Below are 15,151 nucleotides of genomic sequence, written 5' to 3' on the forward strand. Positions count from 1 at the left end.
ATGTCTAGAAGAGGCGGAGTATGAGGAGGGGAGGAGCCAAACAGAGCAGAGGTGATACTGCAGTTGGTGTTTCCTCCATTGTAGAGACGGAGAAATGGGAGACCTACAACACTGGGATAAAAGGAGTAACTAACCTGTTCAAGGCAGGAACCTCCATCTACACGCTGAAGTACTCTTATGGCAAAATGTTCTCTGTGTGAAGAAAGACTTCTTAAACGTTTGTGGGGAATTTACCATTAACAGAGCTTCCCAGTCCTATCCTTCTAAAATAACCCCAAGTCAAGTTTTGAGGGTCCCTAAAGTCCTCCTGTCCACCACACTACGTGGTCACTTATTCCATGTGTCTGAGTGAAGAAAAACGTCCTGATGTTTGTGTGAAATTTACCCTTAATAAGTTTCCAACTGTGTCCCCGTGTTCTTGATGAACTCATTTTAGAGTCACTGTCTCGATCCACTGGACTAATTCCCTTCATCATTGTAAACACTTCAGTCAGGTCTCCTCTTAATATCCTTAAGGCTCAGCTCTTTTAATCTTTCCTCATCACTCATCCCCTGAAGCCCTCAATCAGCCCAGTCACTCTTCTCTGGACCTTCTCTTGTGCTGTTATGTCCTTTTGTAGCCTGGAGACCCAAACTGCACCCAGTACTCCAGATGAGGCCTCACCAGTGTGTTATAAAGGTTGAGCAGAACCTCCTGTGACTTGTACTCCACACATCAAGGCGCTATATAACCTGACAGTCTGTTAGCCTTGTTAATGGCTTCTGAACACTGTCTGGAAGTCGATAGCTTAGAGTCCACTATGACTCCTAAATCCTCATGAGGCAGACTTTCAATTTCATCTCATTTTAAAGTCACCATCTCGATCTACTGCACTAATTCCAGTTATCATTTTAAACACTTCACAGTCAGGTCTCCTTTTCATTTCCTTTAATGGCTCAGCTCTTTTAATCTTCATAACTCATCCCCTTTCACCCTGGAGTCAGCCTAGTCGCTCTTCTCTGGACCTTCTCTTGTGCTGCTATGTTCTTTTTGTAGCCTGGAGACCCAAACTGCACCCAGTACTCCAGATGAGGCCTCACCAGTGTGTTATAAAGGTTGAGCAGAACCTCCTGTGACTTGTACTCCACACATCAAGGCGCTATATAACCTGACATTCTGTTAGCCTTCTTAATGGCTTCTGAATGCTGTCTGGCACTTGATAGTCCACTACGACTCCTAAATCCTCATGAGGCGGACTTTCGATTTCATCTCATTTTAAAGTCACCGTCTCAATCCACTGCACTAATGCCCTTCATCATTTGAAACACTTCACTCAGGTCTCCTCTTCATCTCTCTAAACGCTCAGCTCTTTTAATCTGTCCTCATAACTCATCCCCTGAAGCCCTCAATCAATCCAGTCACTCTTCTCTGGTCCTTCTCTTGTGCTGTTATGTCCTTTTTGTAGCCTGGAAACCAAAACTGTCACCCAGTACTCCAGATGAGGCCTCACCAGTGTGTTATAAAGCTTGAGCAGAACCTCCTGTGACGTACTCCACACATCAAGGCGCTATATAACCTGACATTCTGTTAGCCTTCTTAATGGCTTTTGTCTGTCACTTTATAGCATAGAGTCCACTACCAATCCTAAATCCTTCTCATAAGGTGCACTTTCAATTTCTAGACTTCCCATTTTGTATTCAAACCTCACATTTTTACTTTCCTATGTGTAATACTTGACATTTACTGACATTAAATTTCATCTGCCTAATCCTGTGTGTTGTCCAAGTCCCTCTGCGATAATTCAGTGGATGCTCAATTATCTGCTAATCCACCTATCTTGGTATCATCTGTAAACTTCACCAGCTTGTTACTTGTATTCCTATCTAAATCATTTATATTTATTAAAAATAACAGCACTGCCCCCTGCTGGTCACCACTCTGAACATCACCCAGTTCTGATGAGGTTCCTCACACCGTCACCCTCTGCTTCCTGTGTCTGTGCCAATTCCACACACCACACCCTGAACTGCCACTTCTTTTAGTTTGATGCCCACCCTCTCATGTGGCACCTCATCAAATGCTTTCTGAAAGTCCACATCAATAACATCATCTGCTCCTCTCTGGTCGTATCCTTCTGTTGCCTCCTCTTAGAATTCCAGCATGTTAGTAAAACACCCACACTGACTGTTCCTAATAACTCCTGTTCTTGCCATGTGTTCCTCAGTCTTATCCTTAATAATTCCTTCCATTAATTTCCCTGTGATGCCCGTTAAGCTTACTGGCCTACGATTCCTTGGATCTCCCCGACCGCCATTTTTCTATAACAGGATATTATTTGCCATTTCCCAGTCCTTCAGATTTAAGATGCAGAGGGTCTTCTTCGTGGTTGGAGTGTCCACATCACAAATGGCTGCAGAGGACTTGAATCAGATGGCCGAAAAAACTCAACTAGAAGATGGGGAATGGCGGAGGTTAGTAAAGAGTACAAATCTTTATGGCAGAACATTTTATAAATCTACGAGAACTGGTGGAAAAGATGAATTTCTGAAATGATAAATTGAAATGAGGCGCTCCGGTTTCCTCCGGGCGCTCCGGTTTCCTCCCACAGTCCAAAGACATGCAGGTTAGGTGGATTGGCGATTCTAAATTGGCCCTAGTGTGTGCTTGGTGTGTGGGTGTGTTTGTGTGTGTCCTGCGGTGGGTTGGCACCCTGCCCGGGATTGGTTCCTGCCTTGTGCCCTGTGTTGGCTGTGATTGGCTCCAGCAGACCCCCGTGACCCTGTGTTCGGATTCAGCGGGTTGGAAAATGGATGGATGGATGGATGGATAGATAGATAGATAGAGTGAAAGGCACTATATAATAGATAGATAGAGTGAAAGGCACTATATAATAGAGATAGATAGATAGATAGATAGATAGATAGATAGATAGATAGATAAGGCACTATATTATGCAGATAGATAGATAGATAGAGTGAAAGGCACTATATAATAGATAGAGATAGATAGATAGATAAAGCACTACATTATACAAATAGATAGATAGATAGATAGATAGATAGATAGATAGATAGATAAGGCACTATATTATGCAGATAGATAGATAGATAGATTGAAAGGCACTATATAATAGATAGAGATAGATAGATAGATAAAGCACTACATTATACAAATAGATAGACAGATAAGGCACTACATTATACAGATAGATAGATAGATAAGGCACTATATTAAGCAGATAGATAGATAGATAGAGTGAAAGGCACTATATAATAGATAGAGATAGATAGATAGATAAAGCACTACATTATACAGATAGATAGATAGATAGATAGATAGATAGATAGATAGATAGATAGATAGATAGATAGATAGATAGATAGATAGATAGATAAGGCACTATATTATGCAGATAGATAGATAGATAGAGTGAAAGGCACTATATAATAGATAGATAGACAGATAGATAGATAGATCTGCGGTGGGTTGGCACCCTGTCCAGGATTGGTTCCTGCCTTGTGCCCTGTGTTGCCTGGGATTGGCTCCAGCAGACCCCCGTGACCCTGTGTTCGGATTCAGCGGGTTGGAAAATGGATGGATGGATAAATTGAAATGAGTTCAAAGAAATGTAGGCACGGTGTAATCTTCAGGTGCGTTGGGGGACTTTAAGTGATTTGATCATTTCGTCTTGGGCTTGTGTTCATGAGAGCTGACATCCAATGAGCTCTCAGCCTCATGTACAGTGATAAGGGACCCCCGGAGGGTTTTTGGACCTCACAAACTGAGGGACTGGCTTATCTGGCAGGTTTCTTGTGCTCTGTAACAGAATGGAAATAAAAAGTGTCCGAGAATGTGGCTGAATTCACTTTTCATGGGCATCAGCTCCTTCAGGCAGCATGTTCTTGACTGTAAGAAAAAAGATGTGAGCTTAGGACACTTTGGAAATGTTAAACTGTACAAGAAAGTTGTTCTTCAAGTCGTGAACTTTGACATGCCCTGGGAAATCTAGTCAATTAAAGTCCATGTCACCTTTTCAGTTGTAGCCTTCATTGACGGGCAGTTGGCGGCACACAGCTGGTGACTTAATGTGATGTACCCGAAGGCTCACTCCGATAAACTGAAACAGGTTTGGATTTGTCTTTAGTTGTAGGGGTGGCTCTGCGAGCTGACAAACAAGTGAATGTTCATCCGGAAGTACAACGTAGAGAAGGTGGTGATGAGGAATAAGAAGAATGGGCAGTTTGGGCCTCACAAACAGAGTAGAATCTTGTCTGTCTGGGGTCTCATGTTTTATGTTCCTCTAGTTGTGTTACCTAAGGTGGGTTGAAGTCCAAGTAATTGATGTAGAGTTAATTTCTTTAGTGCACCATGTAATGTATATGTCTCTGTTATATGTCATTTAGTATGAGATTCATTAAAGAAGAGTTAATGTTTGTAATGCACCATCTGTTGGAATGACAAATGCAGTGCAATACATTTTATTAATAAAAATGTTTGTGTTGCACCATCTTTTGCAATGACAGAGTCATAGCAAACAGATAGATACACAAACACTTATCCTTTTAATTGGGGGATGCACTGCATTTTATCATTCCAAAAGATGGTGCATCATGTACGTACATTTGTAGTAATGAACAACATTACTACAAATGTTTGTGATGTGCCATCTGTTGGAATGACCAATGCAATGTGTATGCCCCTGTTATCTGCCATTTGGTATGTGATTCATAAAAGCAGTGTTAATGTTAATGTTTGTGATGTGCCATCTGTTGAAATGACCAATGCAATGTGTATGTCCCTGTTATCTGTTATTTGGTATGGGATTCATAAAAGCAGTGTTAATATTAATGTTTGTGATGTGCCATCTGTTGGAATGACCAATGCAATGTGTATGTCCCTGTTATCTGTTATTTGGTATGGGATTCATAAAAGCAGTGTTAATGTTTGTGAAGCGCCATCTGCTGAAATGACATATGCAATGCATTTTATTACTACAAATGTTTGTGAAGCGCCATCTTTTGGAATGACAGAGACATAGCAAACAGATGGACACACAGACAGACACAAAGACACTTATCCTTTTATTTTGGTGGCTGCGATGCCTTTGTCATTCCAACAAATGCTGCATCACAAATATTTATAGCAAAAAAACAGCATTACTATAAATGTTTGTGATGCGCCATCTGTTGGAATGACAAATGCAATGTGTATGTCCCTGTTATCTGTTATTTGGTATGGGATTCATAAAAGCAGTGTTAATGTTTGTGAAGTGCCATCTGCTGGAATGACATATGCAATACATTTTATTACTACAAATGTTTATGAAGCGCCAACTTTTGGAATGACAGAAAAATAGCAAACAGATGGACACAGAAAGACATACAGACACTTTTATTTTGGTGGATGCAATGCCTTTGTCATTCCAACAAATGCCGCATCACAAATATTTATAGCAATAAACAGCATTACTACAAATGTTTGTGATGTGCCATCTGCTGGAATGACCAATGCAATACATATGTCCCTGTTATCTGCCATTTGGTATGGGATTCATAAAAGTACTGTAATGTTAATGTTTGTGAAGTGCCATCTGCTGGAATGACATATGCAATGCATTTTGTTACTACAAATGTGAAGTGCCATCTTTTGGAATGACAGAGTATTAGCAAACAGATGGACACACAGACAGACACACAGACACTTATCCTTTTATTTTGGTGGATGCCAAGCCTTTCTCATTCCAACAAGTGCCTCATCACAAATATTTATAGCAATAAACAGCATTACTACAAATGTTTGTGATGCACCATCTGTTGGAATGACAAATGCACATGTCTCTGTTATATACCATTTGGTATGGGATGTTTAAAAGAAATGTTCATGTTTGTGATATGCCATCGGTTGGAATGACAAATACAATACACGTGTCTCTGTTAAACGTCATTTGGTATGGGATTCGTAAAAGCAGTGTGAGTCTATTGTTCAAGTGCAACATGAATTCTGCCGACGGTTCAACAAACAGCTGCCTCGTCATAAACAAATTTACGAGTGGCATAATAAATTTGTAGAAGAAGGTTTCATATGCAAACGTAAAAGCACTGGCCGTCCACGCACGTCTGATGAAAATGTCGAGCGTATCAGAGGTGTGTCCGAACGGAGCCTTAGGAAATCCACATCACGGGCAAGCATTGAACTTGGAAATTCCTCAAACAACGGTAGGGCGTCTTCTTACAGCGTCTGCATATGAAGCCTTACGTTGCAATTGGTGCCGGCATTGCATCCTGACGACCACGAAAAAAGGTTTGCATTTTGCACTGTAATTCTTTTCAAAGGTAAAGTGCAGGTTAATTTGTTTTATGTATTTTTACTTTATATTTTGTATTAACCATTATATGAATATTTTTGAGTTGTAGAACGAATCATCTGAGTTTCCATTATTTCTTACGGGGAAATTCGCCTTGATATACGAGTGCTTTGGTTTACAAGCACGTTTCCGGAATGAATTATACTCGCAAACCAAGGCACCACTTAATTTATTAAGGTGGAAAGTCATGCTAATGTATATAAAATATTAAAATTCAATGATTTATTTTTTGAATATAGTCGCAATTATGGGAGAAATTGTTGTAAACTCTACTTAAAATTGCTGAGATTATACTACTAAAAATTGACTGGCAAATAAAACAATTATAAAGGTCTGACATGGAAAAAACGAGTGCAAACCATAATCCAGAAAAAAAAACAAAATAATAACAACTACTGTATCTTCAAAAATCATTTTTTCCAGTTTAGCAGGGCTCCTGGTAGTAGGAGTTCCAGAAGTGAATGCGGAATGAGATGAAGGGGCAGACGAGCTGCTCGGCATCAGGAGAGCAGAGGAACGAGCGAACACGAGATACGCGGGGCAGGTGGGAGTGAGACGCGTTCACACGGTGATTTGTGAGGATTCCGCATGACAGCGCAGAATTCTCTACACCGTATGGAAGGAAGTATTGTATTAAAGCTGAGCTTTAGCTTGACGTCTGCAGTGCAGATAAAAAGTATTCAGCCCTTGGACGTTTAACAATTTTCTTGTTATACAACATTGAATGGGCAGCACGGTGGCGCAGTGGGTAGCGCTGCTGCCTCGCAGTAATGAGACCTGGGTTCGCTTCCCGGGTCCTCTCTGCGTGGAGTTTGCATGTTCTCCTCGTGTCTGCGGGGGTTTCCTCCGGGTGCTCCGGTTTCCTCTCACGGTCCAAAGACATGCAGGTTAGGTGCATTGGCGATCCTTGTCCTTGGTGTCTGCTTGGTGTGTGTGTGTCCTGCGGTGGGCTGGCGCCCTGCCCGGGATTTGTTCCTGCTTTGCGCCCTGTGTTGGCTGTGATTGGCTCCAGTAGACCCCCGTGACCCTGTGTTAGGATATAACCGGTTGGAAAATGACTGGCAACATTGAATCCCAGAAGACTGAATTTTTCTTTTTTGACATTGATCTCAGAGGGATATGCCCCCCAGGTGGCCACAGAATGCCCTATGGAGAGATGGAGAAGCCGGCTATAAAGCAGCCTGTGAGTAGCACCAGAACACAGCACTTAGAAGAACATGCTCAAATGGCAGGAGAGATAATTGCAAGTCTCGCGAGACGAGATGTTTTGCCCTGAGATTTTGACAAGTCCCACACTCCTCTTAAACATTTACAGCCACGCCCACCACCCACTCACATGTCCTTCGTGTGAATGCTGATGATGTCAGACACAGAGAGCTGCGCTCTCAGCTCCAAGCAGGGTCGGAAATAAAAGACAAAGAGTACAAGACAAAGTAGAACGTGGTAAAGTAATCAAAAACGTTGGCGCGATACACATGAAGAGCAGGTCAGAGATAACGGAAGTACTAAAATTCAAAAGTCTCAAAAAACTGATAGCAAAAATCGAATTGGCACAAACAAACGGAAATTATTACTCGGTGAAATAACGGAACAGCGAAAAGAGATTGAATATATGGACATATGTGATATGACAGAAGTATGTAGATATTGTTTGGCTTTAAACTTTAAGATGGAGACTTGTAGATCGTCTAAGTCGTGTTGCCATCAAGGAAAAGTAGCGTTTCTTCAAAATGAAGAGGCGTATCCACGAGAATTGAAAGTTTTGTGGTTTGGTGAAAGTGAGATCCACATACGCGAGCAGAAGAGACACTAAGTGGTTGGCACGTAGCGCTGGCCGGGGTCAGGGGGGAGAGGAGTGGTTGCCAAGCGAAGCGAGTAGGGGGCAAAGCCCCCTAAGTTACTTTAAATGTTTGTGATGTGCCATCAATTGGAATAACAAATGCAGTTCAAATATATCACTAGAATTTTTTGTGATGCACCATCTGTTGGAATGACAAATGCAATACTTATATACAGTATTTCAAATGTTTGTGATGCAATATCTGTCTGAACGACACAGGAAATGCAAATATTTTACTACAAATATTTGTGATGTGCCATCTGTTGGAATAAAAAACACAATGCAAATATATTACAAATGTTTGTGATGTACCATCTGTTGGAATGGCAAATGCAATGTAAATTTATTACTACAAATGTTTGTGATGCCCCATCAGTTGGAGCGATAAATCCAATGCAAGCATATTACAAATGTGTGTGAAGCTTCATCTATTAGAAGGAAAAATGCAATTCAAATATATCACTAAAATGTTTGCGATGTGACATCAATTGGAATGACAAATGCAGTTCAAATATATCACTAGAATTTTTTGTAATGCACCATCTGTTGGAATGACTAATGCAATGCTTATATATTTCAAATGTTTGTGATGCAATGTCTGTTGGAACGACAAAGGAAATGCAAATATTTTACTACAAATATTTGTGATGCACCGTCTGTTGGAATAAAAAATACAATGCAAATATATTACAAATGTTTGCGATGTACCATCTGTTGAAATAAAAAATGCAATGCAAATACATTACAAATATTTGTGATGCACCCTCTGTTGGAATAAAAAATGCAATGCAAATATATTACAAATGTTTGTGATGTACCATCTGTTGAAATAAAAAATGCAATGCAAATACATTACAAATATTTGTGATGCACCCTCTGTTGGAATAAAAAATGCAATGCAAATATATTACAAATATTTGTGATGCACCCTCTGTTGGAATAAAAAATGCAATGCAAATATATTACAAATGTTTGTGATGTACCATCTGTTGAAATAAAAAATGCAATGCAAATACATTACAAATATTTGTGATGCACCCTCTGTTGGAATAAAAAATGCAATGCAAATATATTACAAATATTTGTGATGCACCCTCTGTTGGAATAAAAAATGCAATGCAAATATATTACAAATGTTTGTGATGTACCATCTGTTGGAATGGAAAATGTAGTTCAAATATATCACTAGAATTTTTTGTGATGCACCATCTGTTGGAATGACAAATGCAATGCTTATATATTTCAAATGTTTGTGATGCAATATCTGTTGGAACGACAAAGGAAATGCAAATATTTTACTACAAATATTTGTGATGCACCCTCTGTTGGAATAAAAAATGCAATGCAAATACATTACAAATGTTTGTGATGTACCATCTGTTGAAATGGTAAATGCAATGTAAATTTATTACTACAAATGTTTGTGATGTCCCATCAGTTGGAGGGACAACTACAATGCAAGTATATTACAAATGTGTGTGAAGCTTCATCTATCCATCCATCCATTTTCCAACCCGCTGAATCCAAACACAGGGTCACGGGGGTCTGCTGGAGCCAATCCCAGCCAACACAGGGCACAAGGCAGGGAACCCATCCTGGGCAGGGTGCCAACCCACCGCAGGACACACACAAACACACCCACACACCAAGCACACACTCATCTATTAGAAGGAAAAATGCAATTCAAATATATCACTAAAATGTTTGTGATGTGACATCAATTGGAATGACAAATGCAGTTCAAATATATCACTAGAATTTTTTGTGATGCACCCTCTGTTGGAATAAAAAAAGGAAATGCAAATACATTACACATGTTTGTGATGTACCATCTGTTGGAATGACAAATGCTATGCATTTTATTAATATTTGCATTACAAAATGCAAACCAACAGACGGTGCACTAAAAACATTAACGCTGAATACGCTGAGGTCTACGTCGATTGCTTAGTTTACCACTTGTCTTAGACAGATAGCACAGCTAGTTTTTTAATAAAACCACACAGGCTGTTTTTGAAATGGCCTATTAATTTTGTATCACGCTTTAAAAAAACACAGGCAGTGTAAGAGCTGCAGAAGCAAATATGTTTTTATTGAGAAATTTTAAGTTTAAAATCCAAGCCTCTGACGACGATAGACGCGGACTTTGACACCCCGTATTTTCAAGCCCTGAGGCAGCAGCGCTAATCAACCCCCTCCAAACACACTCACACACACACACATACGACTAGAGACAAAGGCCAGAAAGCGGGGGTAGCGCTCTGATTAAACGGAGGGACAGGGTGGGCGTGTCGGGATTAAACGGCGCAGCATTTACTGGAAGCAGGTTTGAGTAAACAGAGGCGGGAGGTCGATGAACACGGTGTTAGTGCGTGTGTACCAATCCCACCCGCCCACCTGGATCAATGGTGGTTAACTATTAGGCCGCAGGAGTGTGAGATTACAAAAACCGATTGCAGCGCTGGGACGAACAGAACAGCGCAGCCATGAAAGTCCCGGAGCGCCGCGGTCCTCTGCTTCTCCTCTTCTGCCTGATTCCGGTAAGTAAACCTCCGCGCCATTCGCCTGGGGCGTGCTTGGGATTGCGCTGCCGTCCGCTCGTCCACTTATATTTTGTATTTTCGATCCGACGGTAAGTAGGAACTAACTAAACCTGGCCGGGACGCCTGTGCGTCTGTCCAATTCAGTGAATTCTTATATCGGGTTCAGCCTGAAATAAAATCGCCGCACAGTACATGGCACTCTAGCTAGATGAGAATGAAACTGTGCTGTAGGAGCGGTGGCGGGGGTGCTGTGCCACCCACTTCTCTGCCACCTCTCCCCAGTCAGATACTGTGCATATATGTAATGCTGTGGGTGTGTTGTTTTTTTTGTTGTTTGTTTTAATCTTTTATTCACCATATACAATTTCTTGTATTAGGAATTTGTCATTTCTTGCATACCCCAATTTACTCTTCAGAGAGTTTTGGGGTCAGCTAATTGTTTAGTGCCATTGGAGCGATTACAGGTTAAGGGCCTAGCGGGGTAGCACTCCTTCTGTCCCTGCCAGCCTTCAAACCAGCAACTGTCGAGTTACGAGCCCAGCTGCTTTAGGCACAGAGCCACCACTGCACCCCCAGTTACCCAAGAGGCCGAGACACACACAAATGTAGCCCCCTTTGAGTGGGTTAAGTTCCCCTCCGTGTGCGTAGTGTGTTACCCTCTGTGTCCATAGTATGGTTGGGGGGGGGGGGGGGTATTGGTAGATAAAGGTGCAGAACATGCTACCTAAGTTACCAAAATGGTGCCCCTCAGTCAGTGTCCACAGTGTGGCCTGATAAGGTTATGGAAAAGTCCGGAGTACAAGCCCATTGACTTACCAAAATGGTGCTCCTCAGTGTCCATGGCTGTGGTGGGGGCTTGGGGGCTTTGGGTTGTTTCCATTAATAAATGGCACCCCAGGTGGCTGACTATATTGTCTAATGGATTGACCGGCTACACTCACACACACACACACACATATATATATATGCATATACAGTATGTTTTACTGTACATATGTTATATACTGGGTACAATAGGTTGCCTAGCCTGGCATAACCCTGGCATTGGGTGAATTGAGCACAAAGCAGGCATGAAATAGAAATAGACCCTGACAGTCATCTCAAAATAGTTGTCTCACACTAGTGAAGGAAAAATCAATTAAGAAATCGGTGTGAGTAAACAGGGGGCTCAAAGGGCAGGGGCCACTTCAGATGGGACCCTCAGAGACCAGTTTTATTGAATTGAGATGCCAGAGCAGTAGTAATAATAATAATAATACATATTATTTAAATAGCACCTTTTCCATGAGAATGGTGCCAGGGGTACCCAGTGGGGAGCCACTTAGATGCCCAGACATTGGCTTCCCTCTGCCATGTTTCCCTCCCTCCCTCCCTCCCTCCCTGAGTCTGAACTCACAGGCAGGTTGTTTGAACAGAGAAAACAGAGTGGAGGTGACACTCGAGGGTTTGGGTACAACCACCTTCCCGGCATGATGACAAACTGTGTCGTTAGAGAGCAGTGTGGACTCCATTCTTCCTATGCCAAAACCAGTTTAGGGCTGTGGGTGGCAGAGACTTTCCCAGCAGCACTGTGTCTTTAGAAAAGGGCAACCCTGGGTGGGACTCCTGCCTACAGTCACTCATGCAGGGACAATTTAGAGTCCACCAGTCTTCCCATTTCAGTCTGTGGGATTAAACAGCAAACAGAGTCACCTGGCTGGGAGTTGAACCCCAGGACACTGGAGCTGTGCTGCAGCAGCACTGGGGTCATCAGGTCAGCACTCAAAGCTCTGCAGGTACTCCTCAGGAGCCCCCTCTAGTGGCACTAGGCTTCCCTGCAGACTTTTCCCACCACAGTGTGTAATTGAGGAGGGCCAGTCTGCTATTTGTACCCTCATAATAAATAAAGGCGCTATATAATCCCACTTCTGACTCTCTGTTTGCCCCCCTGTGAGTCAGGTACCCTCCTAGTGCTCACAGTGTAGACCATGGAAACAAGCGTAGTGTCCTTGTCAACCTCATTGGAATGACCCTGAATATGCAAAGGCGCTATATAAATCTTTACTCCTCCCCATCCACTCTCTGTCTGACTTCAGGTGAGTCGCTTAGCCTGTCAGACATCAAAGCAAGTGTGTCATACCAGCAATCCACCGCAGAATGGCTTTAAAATGGACAACTAGTGTGGCATAGCAGTTAAGGCTTTAGACTTGCAACACTGAGGTTGTGGGTTCAGATCCCACCGCTGACACCAACGTGTGACCACAAGCAGGAAACGTCACACGCCTGAGCTCCAACAGGAAAAACAAAAAGACATTGAATACGTGTGTGTATATACAGTATATATATATATATATATATATATGGAAGAGAAGGTCTGCGATACGGTTTGCATATTTGCAGCTGGAGATCCACAAAGGGAGAAAAAATGAATCTTTATGATACGTGATTCATTTTTTCTCCCTTTGTGGATCTCCAGCTGCAAATATATATATATATATATATATATATATATATATATATATATATATATATATATATATATAGTGGAAATATGTCCCAAAAAAGAAGAAACTCCACAAAGATAAAATTTTGGGGACCATCCCCGTATATTGTCCTGTGGACAATTAAAGAAAAAAATGCAAAAATAAATGATCAAAAGTCCTGAGAGGCAACAATTGACAAAGTTTATGGTACAATATGGCGTTTAAGTACAGTAATGAATTATGGGAACAGGAAATGGTTGGCAGGAAGTGACGCTGAATGCAGGATGATGGCGTCATCTTGGTGGAACCGGAAGTGAAGTCAGTTGTGATGGCCAGATGTGACATCATGGCAGCTATTGTGGAACCCAGAAGTGAAGGTAATTATTTTTCCTTGGTTTTTCTGTAGAGAGAAGAGATTCAGGTAAGTACCATGTGACAACCCTTTATCTCGCGATATTTCACTCACCTTTAGGCTTTATGACTGCCTCCTAATCGCACGTGTGTGACATGTACAGTACATATATATATAAATATATAGATAGAGATAAGTAGATAGATAGATAGATATGAAATGCTCTATATAATACATAGATAGATAGATAGATACTTTATTAATCCCAAGGGGAAATTCACATAGTCCAGCAGCAGCATACTGATAATAACAATATTAAATTAAAGAGTGATAACAATGCAGGTATACAGACTGACAATAACTTTGTATACAGTAATGTTAACGTTTACCCCCCCGTGTGGAACTGAAGAATCACATAGTGTGGTGGAGGAACGATCTCCTCAGTCTGTCAGTGGAGCAGGACGGTGACAGCAGTCTGTCTCTGAAGCTGCTCCTCTGTCTGGAGATGATCCTGTTCAGTGGATGCAGTGGATTCTCCATGATTGACAGGAGTCTGCTCAGCGCCCGTCGCTCTGCCACGGATGTCAAACTGTCCAGCTCCATGCCTACAATAGAGCCTGCCTTCCTCTCCAGTTTGTCCAGGCGTGAGGGGTCTCTCTTCTTTATGTTGCCTCCCCAGCACACCACCGCGTAGAAGAGGGCGCTCACCACAACCGTCTGATAGAACATCTGCAGCATCTTATTCCAGATGTTGAAGGACGCCAGCCTTCTAAGGAAGTATAGTCAGCTCTGTCCTCTCTTGCACAGATCATCAGTATTGGCAGTCCAGTCTAATTTATCATCCAGCTGCACTCCCAGGTATTTATAGGTCTGCACCCTCTGCACACAGTCACCTCTGATGATCACAGGGTCCAGGAGGGGCCTGGTCCTCCTAAAGTCCACCACCAGCTCCTTGGTTTGGCTGGTGTTCAGCTGTAAATGGTTTGAGTCGCACCATTTAACAAAGTCATTGATTAGGTCCCTATACTCCTCCTCCTGCCCACTCCTGATGCAGCCCACGATAGCAGTGTCATCAGCAAACTTTTGCACGTGGCAGGACTCCGAGTTATATTGGAAGTGCGATGTATGTTGGCTGAACAGGACCGGAGAAAGTACAGTCCCCTGCGGCACTCCTGTGCTGCTGACCACAATGTAAGTTATTACAAATACAGCAGGAGATACAAATATTTATTAATGTCCATGTCTGATAGTGTAAGCTCTAGCAGGTTAAATAATTCAGATAGACAGTTGGTGGGGTGGATTATGAATTTATATAGCGCCTTTTCAAGTCATTCTGAACCTGTCTAAATGCACACTGCTCTTGTTTCCATATTGGACTGTGTGAGGACTGGCAGGGTGCTCACTTGGGGTGAGACAGAGAGTCAGTGGTGTGGATTATGAATTTATATAGTGCCTTTCCATTTGTAAGGTCATTCCAGTGTGGTTTACAAGTACACAACACTTGTTTCCATGTTTTGCACTGTGAGCACTAACAGGGTAAATGACTCACAGAGGGGCAAACAAAGAGTGAGTAGTGGGATTGTGAACTTCTATAGCGCCTTTATTTATTG

General features: G+C 42.0%; 1 protein-coding gene across 1 annotated transcript in view; it reads left to right on the top strand.

Annotated features, from left to right (window-relative positions):
* The first annotated feature begins 10,557 nt into the window (after nucleotides 1-10,557).
* The window catches only part of cfi (complement factor I), a 69,644-nt gene continuing 65,050 nt past the window's right edge, over nucleotides 10,558-15,151 (top strand). The window contains 1 exon segment of the mRNA XM_028805860.2: nucleotides 10,558-10,724. Coding sequence (XP_028661693.2) covers nucleotides 10,671-10,724 — 54 coding nt within the window. The 5' untranslated portion in view covers nucleotides 10,558-10,670.

Source organism: Erpetoichthys calabaricus, chromosome 7, assembly GCF_900747795.2.
Source record: "Erpetoichthys calabaricus chromosome 7, fErpCal1.3, whole genome shotgun sequence".
In the NCBI taxonomy this organism is placed as follows: domain Eukaryota; kingdom Metazoa; phylum Chordata; class Cladistia; order Polypteriformes; family Polypteridae; genus Erpetoichthys; species Erpetoichthys calabaricus.